General features: G+C 36.7%; 1 protein-coding gene across 4 annotated transcripts in view; it reads left to right on the forward strand.

Moving 5' to 3' along the window:
• CAMKMT (calmodulin-lysine N-methyltransferase) overlaps positions 1–19,282 on the forward strand; it is a 405,234-nt gene that overhangs the window by 5,834 nt on the left and 380,118 nt on the right. For all 4 annotated transcript variants that reach the window (XM_070477626.1, XM_070477642.1, XM_070477618.1 and 1 more), the window contains exons 2-3: positions 7,379–7,551; positions 16,713–16,777. In XM_070477626.1, the coding sequence (XP_070333727.1) occupies positions 7,379–7,551; positions 16,713–16,777 (238 nt within the window). The remainder of the gene's footprint in view (positions 1–7,378; positions 7,552–16,712; positions 16,778–19,282) is intronic.

Raw genomic sequence — 19,282 nt, forward strand, 5'->3', positions numbered from 1 at the left:
ATTTGGCTCATTTTTGTTATTTAAATTAAGACCAGAAATCTATGATTTAATTCCTAAGAAGTTTTGAGTCCTAAAAATGATGCTTTTATATGAATTTTTCTAAGAGTAAAAAATCCACCATTTAAAAGTTTCAGCTTTATTGAGATATAACTGACAAATCATATTGTAAACTATACAATATCATGATTTGATATATGTATACATTGTGAAAGGATTCCCCAACCCCACCTCCAATGAGATAACATATCCATCACCTTTTTGGTTATTGTTGAAAACATTTTCATTCATTTCTTTTTTTGAAGCTTTCAAACAACTGAATGTTTTTACTTTGTCTACCTGGTTTTCATTGCCTTCTTGTTCCTTCTGAATTCTCTGTGACAAAGAGTGGCTGTATTCATTTTTGCCATTTTAAGAAGCTGTTCTCTATAGGTACTGTTTGACTTCACAATTCTAGCTCAGACCCCAAACTTTATAAGGTATATAACCTTTTATATCTGAACTTTTGAGTATTTTCCTTCACCACCCCACCCCATAATTTCATTTGAATATTACTAAATTATTTACTTAGGGGGTTGGAAGGCAGTATTCTAAAAGCGGTAGCTGAATTTTGATGGGAAATTTAAATATCCTCTCAAGTCACAAAGCTGCAGACGTTTTTGATAACCTTGAAATAACTGACTCAGTAGTAATCTGATTTGATCTCCATTGTGTATGATTACCTTTACTGAGTAGTGTATAGATTATGTAAATGTTCCCTTTTATTTATTCTAAATATATTGCCTGTACTTTCTTTGAGAATTACCTTGTCATATTGTAGATCATGGAATTTACTAAACTATAAAAGCCTCTTCCAATTTTATACATGTGTTGATTTAATAACTTTTTACCTTAGTGATTTATAATGACATCACGTTGACATCAGAGTAATTTAATTAGTATAAAAAGAAATTTGATTTTTGGACATTAATTGGACAAGATCTATGGCAATTTATAATATCTACATTTTATAGCTTAATTTTTTTTTGAGAGTAAGCTTTGTTTAGTGATGTGTTTTTCTTCCTCATAATCATAGATGATAGATAACAATAAGACTGTATTTTTGGTAAAAACTTTTAAAACAATTCATCCTTTTATTTATTAAAAATTTTTTTTTAATGTATTTTATCTTTGGCTGTGCTTGGTCATCACTGCTCTGCGGGCTTTTTCTTTAGTTGGGGAGAACAGGGGCTACTCTCTAGCTGTAGTGCGCAGGTTTCTCATTGTGGTGGCTTCTGTTGTCATGGAGCACTGGCTCTAGGGCGCACGGGCTTCAATAGTTGTGGCTCTCCGGCTCTAGGACACAACTCAATAGTTGCGACGTCCGGGCTTAGTTGCTCCGAGGCACGTGGGATCTTCCTGGATTGGGGATCTAGCCCATGTCACCTGCATTGACGGCAGATTCTTTACCACTGAGCTACCAGGGAAGCCCCATCCTTTTATTTTTAAAGGAAACTCTCAACCAAGTCAAAGAGAGGCAACTTTTCTGATGTTCCATTTAAAAAAATCAACCTTATAAACCTTCTATATAATATAAAAATTTTAATCCAATTTTTTCCCTCAAGGTATATTATTCATGTTGGTATGGTTTCTTGCTTGGTTCTGATCTCAGTTTGCCTTTATGTAGTCAGGGCTCCTTTTTAGATAAGAGAAACAGCTCTAGCTATTTTAAGCAGAAAGGACTTTATAAAGGGAATTAAGTGCTCATAAAGTCTTTGGAAGAACTAAAGGAATGTACAAAGAGTGAGTCCCAGAGCAACACAAAAGCTGACCTGCCAAGAGAAATGCTGACTCTACCAAAATGAAGAACTTGAGCCTCTTTCTGGGATCACTTCACATTGTCTGTGATCTCTGGTGATCAGGAAGCTGTTTCTGGAACTGTAGACTCCAGAAGTACACCTTGCCTGCTGTGTCTACCAGCAAAGGTTTGACACTTGTACTGCCTCTGTGTGTGTGTGTGTGTGTGTGTGTGCGCGCACCCATACTCCATTACTCAGTTTCACTCCCCACTAAATTAGAGCGTGAGCATTGGAACCTCTGCTAAAGCTGCTGAAGATCCAAATGTCTCTAGAACTGTTCTTACTAGCACACATTGCAGAGATGGATCTTTCTTCTTCCCGTCTTTCTTTCTTTCAAATCTCATGTTAGTCCATCCGGTTAGCTAAACCAAAAGCACATGTGAAACTGACTTCTAGGGATTCTGGGAAATGTGATTTCTAGCTTTAGTATAGGAAGGTATCTTAAAGGAAGTGGGAATGTGATGTTTGGTGCCAGGCTACCACATTCTCCACAAGAGGAGGTGTTGAAAGTTCAAGCTCTGTAGTCAGATAACCTGAATTTGCTTCTTACTGGCTTTCTGACCTTGAGCAAATTACCATTCCTTTTCAATAGTTTTCTCTGTCACATAATAGGTATCTATCCCATGGGGTTATTTGAGAATTTAATGAAGAGTGTGGTAAGACTTAAATTAATTCTTACTTAGATGTTTGGTGTCATTTGCTGGTGAACAGTCTGGACTTGGAGTTTTCTTTGTGGTAAAATTTTTATTTATGCATTTTTTTGTTATTTATTTATTTATTTTATTTATGCATTTTATTTTTTAAAAGTTTAGGACTATTTAGACTTTCAGTTTCTGCTTGTGTCAATTTTGGTTAGTTTTATTTTTTCCAGGAATTTGTCCATTTCATCTAAAATTTCAAAGTTAGTCTTTATAATATTCCTTTGCATTTTTTAGTGCCTGTAAGATCTACAGTAATCTCCTTATGTCATTGAAATTTTTACCTTCTTTCTTTTTTTCTTAATAGCTTCATCAGGGGTTTATCAGTTTTATTAATCTCTTCAGAGAACCATCCCTTGATGTTGTTAATTCCCCCTGCTTTGTTTGTTTTCTGCTTTATTAACTTTTACTCTTTTCAGGAATTAATTTGTTCTTTTTCTAGTTTTTGCAATGGGTATGTAGCTTACTGATTTTTATCTTTTTCATACATTTCCCTCTAAATATGGATTTAGCTGCATTTCGTGTTTTGAAATGCATTTTTATTATTCAGTTCAAACTACTTTATAATTTCCATTGTGTGTTTTTTGATTCATAGATTATTTAGAAGTCTGTTGCTTAACTTTCAAGTATAGTTAATTTTAGATATCTTTTTAGTTATATTTAATTTGTTTATGACTATTAGAGTGCTTTATATATTAAAAACACTTCATAGGAAATGTCAGATATATGCAAAATTGGAAATAATACTTTAAAAGCCATTCAGGTATCTATCAGTTCAGTTCAATCTCAGTCGTGTCTGACTCTTTGCGACCCCATGGACTGCAGCGCGCCAGGCCTCCCTGTTCATCACCAACTCCCGGAGTTTACTCAAACTCATGTCCATTGAATCGGTGATGCCATCCAACCATCTCATCCTCTGTCATCCCAGTCTCCTCCCACCTTCAATCTTTCCCAGCATCAGGGTCTTTTCAAATGAGTCAGTTCTTCACATCAGGTGCCCAAAGTATTGGGAGTTTCAGCTTCAGCATCAGTCCTTCCAATGGATATACAGGACTGATCTCCTTTATAATGGACTGGTTGGATCTCCTTGCAGTTCAGGGGACTCTCAAGAGTCTTCTCCAACACCACAGTTCAAAAGCATCAATTCTTTGGTGCTCAACTTTCTTTATAGTCCAACTCTCACATCCATATGTGACTACTGGAAAAACCATAGCTTTGACTAGGTGGACCTTTGTTGACCAAGTAGTGTCTCTGTGTTATATTATGCTGCCTAGGTTGGTCATAACTTTTCTTCCAAGGAGCAAGTGTCTTAATTTCATGGCTGCAGTCACCATCTGCAGTGATTTTGGAGCCAAAAAAAAAAAAAAAAAAAGTCTGCTGCTGTTTCCCCTGTTCCCCATCTATTTGCCATGAAGTGATGGCACCGGATGCCATGATCTTAGTTTTCTGAATGTTGAGTTTTAAGCCCACTTTTTCACTCTTCTCTTTCACTTTCATCAAGAGGCTCTTTAGTTCTTCTTTGCTTTCTGCCATAAGTGTGGTGTCATCTGCATATCTGAGGTTATTGATATTTCTCCCAGAAATCTCGATTCCAGCTTGTGTTTCATCCAGCCTGGCATTTTGCTTGATGTACTCTGCATATAAGTTAGATAAGCAGGGTGACAATATACAGCCTTGATGTACTCCTTTCCCAGTTTGGAGCCAGTCTGTTGTTCCATGTTCAGTTCTAACTGTTGCTTCTTGACCTGCATACAGATTTCTTAGGAGGCAGGTCAGGTGGTCTGGTGTTCCTATCTCTTTAAGAATTTTCCACAGTTTGTTGTGATCCACACAGTCAAGGGCTTTGGCATAGTCTAAAGCAGAAGTATATGTTTTTTTGGAACTCTCTTGCTTTTTTAGTGACCCATCGGATGTTGGCAATTTGATCGGTGGTTCCTCTATCTTTTCTAAATCCAGCTTGAACATCTGGAAGTTCTCGGTTCATGTATTGCTGAAGCCTGGCTTGGAGAATTTTGAGCATTACTTTACTAGCGTGTGAGATGAGTGCAATTGTGTGGTAGTTTGAGCATTCTTTGGCATTGCCTTTCTTTGGGATTGGGATGAAAACTGACCTTTTCCAGTCCTGTGGCCACTGCTGAGTTTTCCAGGTTTGCTGGCATATTGAGTGCAGCCCTTTCACAGCATCATCTTTGAGGATTTGAAATAGCTCAACAGGAATTCTATCACCTCCACTAGCTTTGTTTATAGTGATGCTTCCTAAGGCCCACTTTACTTTGCATTCCGGGATGTCTGGCTCTAGGTAAGTGATCACACCATCATGATTATCTGGGTTGTGAAGATCTTTTATTGTACAGTTCTTCTGTGTATTCTTGCCACTTCTTATTAATATCTTCTTCTTCTATTAGGTCTATACCATTTCTGTCCTTTTTTGAGCCCATCTTTGCATGAGATGTTCCCTTGGTATCTTTTACTTTCTTGAGGAGATCTCTAGTCTTTTCCATTCTATTGTTTTCTTCTGTTTCTTTGCATTGATTACTGAGGAAGGCTTCTATAAGCTTCAACTATTTTTAACTCTGGACTACTTTAATTCATTTCTAATCTCTCGTTATGCAACTCTCACCAGATTATTTTGAAGTGAATCTTCAGATAACTGAGTTACCATTCTCAGATAACAACTGAGGTAACAGATAATCTCAGATAACATTTTTCTATAACTACTTCAGTATGTACCTATACAAGATAACATTAAAAAATAATTACAATGCCAAATCCTATGCAGAATAATTCCTTGATGATCTGGTCAGTTTCCAAATTTTCTCCATTGTCTCCTAATTTTTTTTACAGTTTAATTTTTTTGAAAATGGGATCCAAATTAAGTTCCAAATATTGTTCTTGTTGATATGTTTAAGTCTTTTTAATCTATTAATAAATATTCCCTTGGCATGTCTCTTTTCCAGCCCTTGCTGTTTATTTTAGAAGAAACTGGGTGTTGTGTAGCATTTCCCATAATTTGAATTTTGCTAATTGCTCTTGATCAATGTGTTCCTCTACCCCTGTATTTCCTATTTTCCATTAGAGATTTGATGAAACTCAGATTTGTTATTTTTTGTTTTGTTTAATTGGTCAACATAATGGTGGTGTGAAATTTCCTCAGTAATCACAGGGCGTGTGGTCATTTCCTTATCATGATTACCTTGGTTCATGAATTCATGAGGGAGTTGAAAATGGTGACGTTCTGTTCTTTCTTCATTTATTACTTGGGCTATTCATTTAAAGAGAAAGTTCCCCTCTTCCATTTGGATACTCTCAGTTATGGTTTATATAGGAAAAACAGATAAATACTTGATTCTTTCTCTTCAATTACTAGTTTTCAAAATAAGTTGGTTCTTTGCATTCTTCAGTGATCAGCAGTGAGGCATTTAAAAACTACCATTATGAACTAATGTGTTTCAGTTTAGTTACATTTATTATCTATGTTAATATTCACAATATCCCATCTTTGGCCAATGGACCCTTTTCCTATTGTCTCTTGAATCCTTTTGATATAATCCCTAATTCTGTAAGGCTTTCTTGTTTTCTTGTGTGCATGATGTTCCAGGCTTATCTTGTAGAATTCCTGCCATTCTTCCTCAGCTTGCCTGCCTTATCTTAGTTCTTTGTATGTTTAGTCACTCAGTCATGTCTGACTCTTTGCAACCCAATGGACTATAGCCCGCTAGGCTCCTTTGTCCATGGGAATTCTCCAGGCAAGAAAGAATGCTGGAGTGGGTTGCCATGCTCTCCTTCAGTGGATCTTCCCAAGGCAGGGATCGAACTCAGGTCTCCTGCATTGCAGGCAGATTCCTTACCATCTGAACCACCAGGGAAGCATCTTGGTTCCTTAACCAGGGATTATTAAACTCATGCCCTTGGCAGTGAAAGCTGGGAATCCCAGCCACTGGACCACTAGGGAATTCCCCTTACTTTGTTTTAATAAAAATTGTCATTTAGAGACAGCAGTATGTGCATTAAGTGAGTTCATTGCTGCTAGTTTGGTCCCTTGGGTTGCCACTTCCTTCTCCAGATCTTCCCAACCCAGGGATTGAACCCAGGTCTCCCGCTTGTAAGCTTTACCGCTTTACCGTCTGAGGCACCAGGGAAGTCTCTTTCAGTGGTCAGATGTAGGTAATACATGAATAGTTTTAAAAAATAAAATACATCACTAATTTATATTATACTTCATTCAGATTCAGAGCCACAGTGTTTTTGCTTAACTTTAATCTTAACAGCTGTATTGCCTTTCTCTCTTACTTAAGAACCCAGTTTTCAATGACACCAACAAAATTACTTATTTGATGTTAAAACACACACACACACACGCACACACACACACCGGCTCAGAATAACATACTGCTCCTGTCTAGGTATACACACGTGCACGTGCGCACACACACGCACACACACACACACGCTCAGAATAACATACCTGCTCCTGACTAGGTAGTGTGCTTTGAAATTCAACTTTTACACCCTAATTCTACAAACTGTTGAAGGTGCTGCTTGTCTCCTCAGACCTTTCTTTTGGGATTGAATGTCTCACAAGAAGAGTGGTTACAAAAGCCAGCCTCTTCTCACTAGATCTACCTTGTTAGATATTAGACTGGTAGATCTTCAGTATCGTTCTTGTGCTCCGATGCCTTTGAGTAGCGTTTTAAAATGTTTTGTGCATCTTTTCTAGTTGTTTTCAATAAGACGGTGGTCTGAATTATCTGCCATTATCAGAAATGAAAGTCCCCTTACCTCTTAAACGTTAAACATTGCATTTATATCATATTTGTGACCACAATATTTGGTTTTATTTCAAAGGTTCTGAAACAAAAACACCTGGATGACTGTCTACGACATATATCTGTAAGAAGATTTGAATCATTTAATCTGTTTTCAGTAACAGAAGTCAAAAAATTGGAAACTGAAGAGGAAGCTGGTGCCTGGGTCCAATATACGAGCATCTTCTATCCTGAATACAGTATTTTCTTAAGGTAAATATCACTCCAGTTAAGATTTTTTTTTAAGCATTTTTCTCTTGTAAAAGGAAAACAATCTACTAAGAATCGAATTGTTCATTCTATTGAATTTGCGAGCAGTCTTTATCAGAATTTAAGTTTTATAACTTTGTGTTTGGAAATGCTGCTTTAACTGGGTCTTGCTGTGTTCTCAGAACTAAAGAAAAAAACATTCCAAGGAATGTATTGGCATTTGAAGATAAAATTCAAATCAAAGAGCTCTTTTAACCATTCTCTCATAACATTTGATTGATATGAAAAAAAGCCAAGTTCTTCTTGAGGCTGAAAGTGAAAACAGACTTTTTCCAAACTACTCCAAGTAGTAGTTATTTGAAAAATCAAGCTTTGGTATTTTTCCTATTCATGTTTTGTCACTTTCAGAAGAATCTTAAAAATAGGAGGAGAAAATTCAACTGAAAACAATGATAGTGTGAAAAGCATACAGACTGTTCTGGTTTTAAAAATCATTAGAAAAGAGTTAAGAGAGTTGCAAACTGAGGTAACGAGATACCATTTTTACAGAATTAATTTTTCTCTCACAGTTATAGTCTAGCATGTTGCAACATTACTTCAGGTGTTTGATTTTTATAAAATCTGCCTTTTTTTGACAAGATTACACATTTTGAAAGGAAGGGAGAAGCACATTTACAGTAATTGTAGAAAGAGCAAAAAGCATTTTAAGTAGAAATATGTCTGAATACAGTTTAGGTGAGTTTAGGAATAATTTTAAGAAAAATGTTTTCACAAAGGATGTCTATTTATAGTATATGTTTCTTGAACTATTTTTAGTTTAAGGTATCTAAGCTTTGAAAGCTACCGTAACAGCTGAATATTTAGGATTTGGATAAAAATTGATTAGGGTGGGCAGGGAAGTACAGTTAGGATCTGATTTCGTAATACTGCTTTACTGAAAACTCTAAATAGGGATAAAAACTTTGGGGTTTGTGTACATTCATTGTGAAGTTCTAATTAGAACACCTCAATTGCCTGGCATTTGTGATGGAGGCGATTAGTTTAGCCCTTGATTAGGAAGGAAAGAAAAGTGTATTAAATACTTACTGTATGCCAGGTATAGCACCCAGTGCTTTGATGTATTCTAATTCATGTACTCCTTCCAATAACTCTGTGAAGTAGGAATGACGATTATTAAACAGTTGGAAGATAGAGTCTATAAGGATGTTAAAGAGAAGGAGAAACAGTAAGGTATAAACTTCTAAAACTTATTTTCTGCCTCCACTGTGATAAGAGGCAATAAGTGGAAACTGTGCCAAGAATAACTTTCTGACATCTTCAAGGCCCTGGTAAGACTTAACTAGAGAAAATGTGAACTCTTCTGTTCTTAGGAGCTTTCAAAATAAGACATTGTTCTCTACTTGGAGAACACTTGGTGGAGATGACCTTGATATAGAAGCAAGACTCTTCTCTAGCAGTGTGGCTCTTTGTGATATAACCATTTTTGAAAGAATAAATATTTCTATGTAAATATTACACTAAATCCTATAGAAAGATTCTTTATAGAAAGAAGACAGGTGGCTGAGCTAGAATTTTGGCACAATGGCTGCCAGGATTTTTTCTCTTTTTTTCAAACTAGCTGGTATCTCTCCACATCAGTAAACATATAGAATTCTAGAGCTGAATTATGATCTTAGAATAAAAATATATAATCATAGCAGCATTAATAATGGCTGACAGTTGAGTGCCAGGCCACGTGACAAGCACTTTTGTGAGTGGTTTACATGTACTAGTTTATTTAATTCACACAGCATCTTATGGGCAAATGCTGTTTTTATCTTCATTTTACGGATGAGAATATAAATAAGTTGATTGGGGTCACACAGCCAGTAATTGATTGTGCCCCTATTCAAACACTGGTGGTCTGGTTTCTCACCTGTACTTTAAAAAATTTTTGTTTTGAATTAATTACAGACTCTTAGGAAGTTGCAAAAGTATACGAGGAGTTCCGTGGACCCTTCCCTCAGCTATCTCCATCAGTAACATCTTACATAATGATAATCATGGCTTGAGCTTTTAACTTCTGCACATCCTGCTTCTTGTAAGGCAATCTTGTGTTCATTTTCCAGATGAAGGGATTGAGATCTGTCACACATACAATTTCACAAGCAAATCATTCCCATCTCCAGGGGGTCTTCCTGACTCAGGAATTGAACCAGGGTCTCCTGCATTGCAGGCAGATTCTTTACCAGCTGAGCTACCTAGGAAAGCGCATGTACCCTGTGAGTGTTCACTAAATAAAAACTTGTGATGGGAATGGTTTGCTTATGAAATTATATATGTGACAGATTGCCCTTGTATATGTAGGGTATCATAGGTACTCCTTTAAAACTTGGCAAGATTGGCAACTGAGGCAAGTGTGGATACTAAATTTATATTTAAAAAGTACAGTTTTAATGTTAGTAGTATTAACAGCAGGGGTGACTATTAAAACAGCTTTTGTTCTCTTGTATTTTATTTTGTATTTTAGAAGGAACTTTGTGTGTTGTGTTCAGTAGCTAAGTCATGTCTGACTCTTTGCAGCCCTGTGGCCTGCAGCACACCAGGCTTCCCTGTCCTTCGCTATCTCCTGGAGTTTGCTCAGATTCATGTCCTATAAGTTGGTGATGCTAGCTAACCATCCTCTGCCACCCCCTTCTCCTTTTGCCTTCAATCTTTCCCAGTATTGGAATCTTTTCCAATGAGTCGGCTCTTTGAATCAGGTGTCCAAGATACTGGAGCTTCAGCTTCAGCAAATCCTGAAAGATGATGCTGGTAAAAGTGCTGCACTCATTTTTTTAGTAAATTTGGAAAACTCAGCAGTGGCCACAGACCTGGAAAAGGTCAGTTTTCATTCCAGTCCCAAAGAAAGTGAGTGTATTGTGCCAAAGAATGTTCAAACCATCAGAGAATTATGCTCATTTCACATGCTGGTAAGGTTATGGTCAAAATCCTTCTTCAAGCTAGGCTTCAACAGTATGTGAACCGAGAACTTCCAGGAGTACAAGCTGGGTTTAGAAAAGGCAGAGGAACCAGAGATCAAATTGTCAACGTTAGTTGGCTTGTTAAGAAAGCAAGGGAATTCCAAAAAAACATCTACTTCTGCTTCATTGACTATGCAAAAGCCTTTGTCTGTGTGGATCACAAGAAACTGCAGAAGGAACTTATAGCACCTTCAAAATGTGATGCAGTGTATATAGAAAATAATTCATTGAGTCATGTTTTCATGAAGCTTAAATCACAGATATGGGCCAATTATAATCTAATTTTCTAGGTTATTTTAAACTCCAATCATGATTGTGTAATTTGCTTGCATATACATGTATTGACAGTTTCAATAAATCAGAATGTTCTCTTGATATTTTTAAAATTTTCATATTTTAATGTAGAAATACTGTACAAATCTAGTTTCCTCTAACTAGCAGATGTAAGACTGAAAAAATAAGGCTTTAGCCATTTATTTTTGAAAGAGCTCCAAAGTAAGTTGCATCTAGAATCATGTTCTTTAAACCTTGTCCTTCTGAAAATCTTTGTTCTTATGCAGCCTTTGAGGACCCATTCCACTGTCTGGCTTACTTTTTCTAATTTTGGGGGACCACTTTTTTTTGTAATCAAGGTAAAAAGTAATCCTTTTAACCACTTTGAATTGTGCAATTAGTGGTTTTTAGTACATTTACAATGTTGTGGAACCATCCCCACTCTCTAATTTCAAAAGTTTTTCATCACCATGAAATGAAGCCCCATTCCCTTTACTAGTAACTCTCCATCTTACTCCTTCCTCTTCCTCCTGGCAACCACTTATCAACTTTCTATCTGTATAGATTTGCCTATTCTGGACACTTTATTTAAATAGAATCATATAATATATGCCCTTTTATGTTTGGCTTCTTTCACTTAACATAGTGTGTTTTGATTAACCTATGTTACAGCATGTATCAATACTCCATTCCTTTATTATGGCTGAATAATATTTCAGTATATGGATACGAACATATTTTGTCTATCCATTCATCAGTTGATGAACATTTGGGTAATTTCTACTTTTTGGCTATTATGAATAATGCTACTGAGAGACTGACTTGGTGACCCAGTGGTTAAGAATCTGCCTGCCAGTGCAGGGAGCTCAGGTTTAGTCAGGGAGCTGAGAGCCCCCATGATTGAGAGCAGCTAAGGCCATGCACTGTAACTAACGAGCCCAGGCTCAGCCTGTGAGCCAAACTCCTGAAGCCACACACCCAGTCCTGAAGCCCGCACGCCCACATCCCATGCTCTGTAACAACAGAAGCCACCACAACGAGAAGACCGCCCACCACAACCAAAGTAACCCTTGCTCGCCACAACTAGAGAAAGCTTACATGCGGCAATGAAGACCCAGCATAGCCAGAAATGAAATAAAATATTTTTAAAAAGTAGAGAAAAATAATGCTACTATGAACATTCATGTACAAGTTTTTATGTGAATCTATAATTTTTTAAATCTCATAGGTGTGTCCTGAGGGACAAGGTTACTGGGTCATATAGTGACTCTTTATTTAACTTTTTGAAGAATGGCCAAATTGTTTTCTGCAGTGGCTGTGCCATTTTACCTACTAGGAATATAAGAGAGTTCTAGTTTCTCCCCATGCATGCAAGCTCCTATGATTTTCCCTATATTATTATTATTTTTTTAATTATTATCATTCTAGTGTGAAGTGATATCTTACTGTTGTTTTGATTTGTAGTCCCTCAGTGACTATGTTTTATGTTTTTTCATATGCACATTGGCCATTTGTATATCTTATTTTCAGAAAGGTCTCTTCAAGTCCTTTGCCCATTTTTATTAGGGTTGTTCTCTGTTGTTGAATTGTGAGAGTTATTTATATATTCTGGATACTTGAACCATATCAGATGTGTGATTTGCAAATAATTTGTCTCATCTTCTAGTTTATCTTTTCACTTTCTTGATAGTGTCCTTTGATGTATAGAAGTTTTCAGTTTTGTTCAAGTTCAGTGTATCTTTTTTTTTTTTTCATTTATTGTTTGTGCTTTGTGGTGCCATACTTGGCCCTCGTTTACTTTTAACCTCTAGTTTCAATCTCTTGTACCTTTATGAGTGAAAGTTGTTCAGTCATGTCTGACCTTTGCAGCCCCATGGACTGTAGCCCGCCAGACTCCTCTGTCCATGGAATTCTCCAGGAAAGAGCCCTGGAGTGGGTTGCCATTCCCTTCTCCAGGAGATCTTCCCAAATCAGGGATCGAACCCATGTCTTCTGCATTGTAGGTGGTTCTTTACCATCTGAGTCCCGAGGTAGGCTTCAAATTTTTCTCTGGTAGCTTTTTTTTTTTTCTCTTCAAATAAATGTTTGCCCCAATGACTTGCTCCTTATTTCTTACTCCATGGGCCATTCCTGGGAAATCAAAGGTCCTTAGTTCTAGCATACCTTTAGGTGCTTGTAAAAAAGGTTGGTTGACTTTCAGAGGAAGAAATTGATTGCTGGTATATTTTCTTTCAGCTTTATTGAGATATAATTGACATATATTGACATATATTTATTGAGATATAATTGACATATACCATTGTGTAAATTTAAGATATATACTGTGTTGACTTCAATCACTTATGTATTGCAAAATGATTAGCACCATACTATTACCTAACCACCCCTATCATTGTCACATAATTATCATTTCTTTTTTGTGGTTAAAGACCTAGGAAACAAGTTAAAGCTTTGGAATTTAGGAGAACCATGGAGTGAACTTTTTATATCTTGGCTAGGTTAGCAAAAAGTCGTCATTGATATATAACATTAATTATCAGTGTAATGGAAAGATTGAAGTTTGAGAAGTTCCCTTTCCAGTTGAGAAGTTCCAATACAGTAGGTATTACTGTCCAACCCATTATCCAAGCAAAACTGTGTACCTGCGTAGGTAAACAGTTGAAAGATTAATGGTAGACAAGATCTTATATAGTTGACACTTGAATAAAATAGATATTATTGTTGTTGTTCGATTGCTAAGTCGTGTCTGACTCTTTGCAATCCTATAGACTATAGCCTGCCAGACTTCTATGTCCATGGAGTTTTTCAGGGTTGCCATTTCTTTTTCTGGGCATCTTCCTGACTCAGGTCTTGAACCTGCATCTCTTGCGTTAGCAGGAGGCTTCTGCACTCCTGAGCCACCAGGGAAGCCTGAATGAAGTAGATGATTCTGAACGAAGAACAGTCCTTGGGTTCGGAGCAAAGGAAAGGGAACTTGAAATAATCAAACTGAATATTTACCACACTGTGTCCATGGTAGTTTTCTTACAGTTAGCACTAATCTTTATACCATTGAGGACAATGATTGTTGACCTTTTTCTTTCAGGAGATGCCATCTTTTAAGGTTTCTCAACTTCATAAATAATTACTTTTCTTCTTGTAAATTTATAGAGCTATGAGATTAGTTCTCCTGTTTCCCTGTCCCTGATTCGATTTAATGCCATAGGGTTTACTTTCTGTTCTTGGCTTCAACAAATAAGGATTCTTAGCTTTCTGTTCTTGGCTTTCAAGTAGATGAGTTTTATGGCACTTTCTGTTTTGAATACTGCCTTTAACCTTTAAACATGCCCTTTACCTTAATTACCCCAGTTTCTGCTGTTTAGAAATATTTAACTTGTTGCAAAATATATGTACCTTTTTTTTTTCACTCTTGTCTCAGATTTCTTCTCAAATGTCTATTTCATTCTGATAGAGAGAGAGAGAAAGAAAGTGCATGAGAGAATCTCTTTATTAAAACTACACCATAAAGCAATTGCTCTTTTAGGTATTTATCCTAAGGAAATAATCAGAAAATATCTCAATGCTAATTCTACAAGGATGTTTGTTGAAGTAATATGCATAAAGCACAATAGAGGGCATAATCTAAAAATCCAACATAAGATGTTGGTTCGACAAATTGTGGTGCAATTATTTACTGGACTACTTGGCAGCCATTAAAATAATGTTGCAGGAGAATATTTAATAATGTGAGGAACTTTATAATATGTTAAATGAAAAAAGTACAAATTGCAAAATAGTATGGACAATGTGCTCTGCTATTTAATGACAGGTCTGTGAACATAGCATAAAATTTGAAGGCTATATAACAAACTATTAACTGTGGTTATCTCTGCATGATAGGATTATGGGCAATTTTTCCTTGAGGAAGCTATATATTGCTTTTATCTTCAGGAAAAAAAAAATTTGAGCTCTATGCTGTATTGCTGGTCATTTTAATAGCTTCATCTTGTGTTTTAGATGTTAAATGCTTTGTTCTTTTTTCTCTTCTGACATGTGTGCTATGGATTTTTTCCATGTTAGTGTAAATAACCTCTTCTAGAATCTTGCATCCACAGAGAAGACACAGAATCTTCGTACCAATGATGAAAGTTGGATTTGTGGTTGATAGCTTCATTGCCTTAGGTTATGATGCTGTTGAGGCCAGTAGTAATTGCAGGTAACTCTTTCTGCATTCTCCCTTGGTCACTCTTTGAAAGAACTAGGTCTCTGTGATAGAAATAAAAAGTTCTTCTGAGAAGGGTATTGCAGTTGACATGTATTTTCTTACTGTACCTATTATCTTACTGTATCTCTCTGGGGCTCCCAGAACAAAACACTGCAGTTTGGATGGCTTTAGCAGCAGGTTTATCTGCTCACAGTTTGGAGCCTAGGAGCCTTAGATCTAGGTGTTGCAGGTTTGGTTTCATCCAAGGCCTCCTTGGCTTGCATGTGGCTGCGCTCTTGCTGCCTCTTCACGTGGTTGTCCCTCTGTGCACATGCCTTCTTGTCTCTGTGTGTGCTAATCTCCTTTTTGTGTAAGAACAAAAGTCATTTTGCATTAGGGCCCACCCTAATGGGGTTGCAAAGACTCGGACTTGACAGAGCGACTGAACTGAACTGAACTGAATGACCCAATTTTAACCTGATTACCTCTTTGAAGGCCCAGTCTCCAACTTCAGTCACCTTCTGAGGGATGGGGGGTTTAGGGCTTCAGCATATGAATTTGGCAGGGGGCACAGTTCAGTCCATAACAGTATGCATCATTCATGATAAGTTTTAGTGACAAAGTAGTGTTGATAAAGTAAATTTTATTATGAATTATTAATGCTTATTGTAAACTATTAATGATATCCCAAAGAACTACAGCTGTAAGTTATATAGGGGAACATGTAGAAGATTGTAGATATATTAGCAACAACTTTTTTAATCACCACTGGAAAAGTAACTCAGACTCTATGATCTATTGACAGTTGGGTTCATTTGTTTATGAAAAATAGTATCTTTTATAACTATTAGTAAAATAGCAGTTATCAAATATTTAAAGGGCCATCAAGTGAAGGGAGATGAAAAGGAACAGAATTAAGATCAGTGGGCAAGATATAAAACATTTGCCCCCTGGCACTTAGAACTCCCTATAAATGGAATGTGCAGACTTGAAAGTTGGTTAGTTCTTTGTGACTGAAGTTCTGAATTTGTTGGTCCGTTAAAAAGGAAATTATGTGTTGTGGAGTGTGGTTATGGAGGTTGATTACTTTTTTTAGTTTTAGATTCTTAAAGTGTAGAGTTTTGTTGTCTCTAAAAAGGTAAATAATTTATCTCACACTTATATAATTAAAATAATAAAATACTTATTAGTATTTTAAAATGTAGATTAATCATCAAGAAATGTTATTGCATTAAATATCCCAAAGACTAGTCTGTTCTTTTCCTTCTCCCTCTAGTGGGCAGCTGGAGAAGGCAATGGCACCCCACTCCAGTACTCCTGCCTGGAAAATCCCATGGACAGAGGAGCCTGGTAGGCTACAGTCCATGGGGTCTTGGAGGGTCCGACACGACTGAGAGACTTCACTTTCACTTTTCACTTTCATGCACTGGAGAAGGAAATGGCAGCCCACTCCAATGTTCTTGCCTGGAGAATCCCAGGGACGGGGGAGCCTGGTGGGCTGCCTTTTGCAGGGTCACACAGAGTTGGACACGACTGAAGTGACTTAACAGCAGCAGCAGCAGCTAGTGGGCAGAAATACTGTAAAAGCACAACATGGAAAGGTTTGTTACTATTCAGTGTATCACAATACATAGTGTCAGCTTTAAATAATTAATAAATGTTAATATGTCAAGAGTCATTAAAGAACATGCTTTATTCCTTTCTAGGCATAATAGTGGATCTTTGAATGTTGAAGATGTTCTTACCAGCTTTGACAATACAGGAAATGTCTGTAAGTTATATACTTATAGAAATAATTTTAGTGTTTTAAAAGTCAATTTTTAATCTTTTTTTTTCAGTGTTTATTGACTAGCGTATGTCTGTGTGTATCATAGAAACTCCTGCTGTTTTTAGCTGCATTAATAAGCCTCATATAAGATGCACCTACTAAGTGGGATAAGGCAGTTAATTTTATACTTGGCAGTTTTGTGTGTGTGTGTAAGACCCACTTGCATTTGAATCTTGGTTCTGAAATTAATCTTGAGCAATTTATATTGTCTCCATGGCCTCATTCTTTTTCATCTCTCAGAACTGAATATAAAGTATATAAAGTGTGTAATGTACTACATCCCTCATAGTTGATACTCAGTAAATGAATTTTTTTATTATTACCTGTGATGAGTACCTCTAAAGCTTTTTTTTCTAACAATGAAGATAATATTATTAAGGATTATTCTGATGTAGTAAAATAAACTATTTTGATTGAACTAAATAGGGCAGAAGGAACACTGGATTCTCTAGTACTATCCCTTTTGTTTCTTGTTTCCATTTTGACCTTTTCAGTTAATCAGTCCAACATAGGGGCTGTCTCTCCCTTTTTTGCTGTGTTTCAGGTGTGTGCATTTCCACTTCTTGCTTATTCTCTCTTTCACTGGAGAATAAACCCAGAACATTTTTCCTTGCTGCTAATATACTTTAATAGAATATTTTTGTTTTATTCTTTGTTATAATACTATAGAATATATTATCTTTTGATCTTAGTCTTTAATTACATCATGATGGATTTCTCCACTGAGTAAATCATTTCATCATAATGTCATACAATGATAGAAGTCAAACAAGAATATCTTTATATCATGGTGTTGAACAATATACCATGATACAAGCTGTGTACTTCTTTCTGTGTGCTGCATAGGCTATTTTCCTTAAGATAGTGGATTATCAATGAAATATGACCATTTTAAATGTAAAAATTATATTCTAGTGCTTTTCTTTTCAAAAGAAAATTTATAACTGTAATCATTTATTGTCTGAACTAAAATAACATACTGAGCAAGAAGTACTCATTTTAGATCAGCAAAGAATAATGTCCAACAATACTCAGGCAATAATCTTGTTCTTATGCCCACATTATAGCAAGCTTTTGATTGCTGAGAAAAGTATTTATCTATTTTGTCACTAAGAAATCTAAATATCCTAAAATTATCCTAAAATATTTAAAATAATGTAATTTTATTTTTTGTGGACAGTGATAGGCATACCTTTTAGTTTTTATATGCTGATGCTGGCTGAATTCTTTCCCAATATTATTACTGGGGGTGGAGCAAGGTCTGGGTTCAGTTCAGTTCAGTTCAGTTGCTCAGTCCTGTCCAACTCTTTGCAACCCCATGGACCGCAGCATTCCAGGCCTCCCTGTCCATCACCAGCTCCCGGAGCCTACCCAAACTCATATCCATTGAGTTGGTGATGCCATCCGACCATCTCATCCTATGCCATCCCCTTCTCCTCCTGCCCTCAATCTTTCCCAGCATCAGGGTCTTTTCAAATGAGTCAGCTCTTCGCATCAGGTGGCCAAAGCATTGGAGTTTCAGCTTCAACATCAGTCCTTCCAATGAACACCCAGGACTGATCTCCTTTAGGAGGGACTGGTTGGGTTTGGGTAAAGAATGCTAATGGTGGTTGAGATGTTCTCCTTTAGTTCTTTGATAATGTAAAGTATCATTAAGTCAGGCTTTGTTGTGCTTAGTAGCTCAGTTATGTCCGACTCTTTGTGACTCTATGAACTGTAGCTTGCCAGACTCCTCTGTCTATGGGAATTCTCCAGGCAAGAATATTGGAGTGGGTTGCCATGCCCTCTTCCAGGGGATCTTCCCAACCCAGGGATCGAACCCAGGTCTCCCGCATTGCAGGCGGATTCTTCACCATCTGAGCCACCAGGGAAGCAGGTCAGGCTTACTCATGTGTAATTTAGGAACAAAGTCCAAAAATGCTATGTATGAATTTAAAAAAATTTTTGTTTTTTGGCCATGCCACATGACATGCAGGATCTTAGTTCCCCAAGCAGGGGTGGAACCCTCACCTCTGCAGCAGAAGTGCAGAGTCTTAACCACTGGACTGCCAGGAAGTCCTGAATATGGATTTTTGGTTTGGTAATGTGAAAATCAAGTATTGTTCCCAGTGGCTCAGTATGAAATAGGGCCACTAGCTGGCAGCATTATGTAAAAAAATGTTTTTCCTTAAGGTCTAAGCTATTGTTTTGTTTATGAATGATATATAAATACTTCTCAAACATTTTTTCCCATCAACTTGTCTGTACCTACCCTCCTCCTCAAGTTGTTGTTGCATTGACAAACGGAGCTTTGTATGGTTAAGCTTTTTTTTTTTTTTTCCCCACATGCTGCACATTGTTTGGTAGAAAGACTTGAATCTTTGGAATTAGAACCACTAGTTTCTTTGTTCTGAAATTAATCTCGAGCAGTTTATATTATCTCCAGGAGCCTCAGGTTTTTTCATCTCT

The sequence above is a fragment of the Odocoileus virginianus genome, chromosome 2 (genome assembly GCF_023699985.2).
Source record: "Odocoileus virginianus isolate 20LAN1187 ecotype Illinois chromosome 2, Ovbor_1.2, whole genome shotgun sequence".
NCBI lineage: Eukaryota > Metazoa > Chordata > Mammalia > Artiodactyla > Cervidae > Odocoileus > Odocoileus virginianus.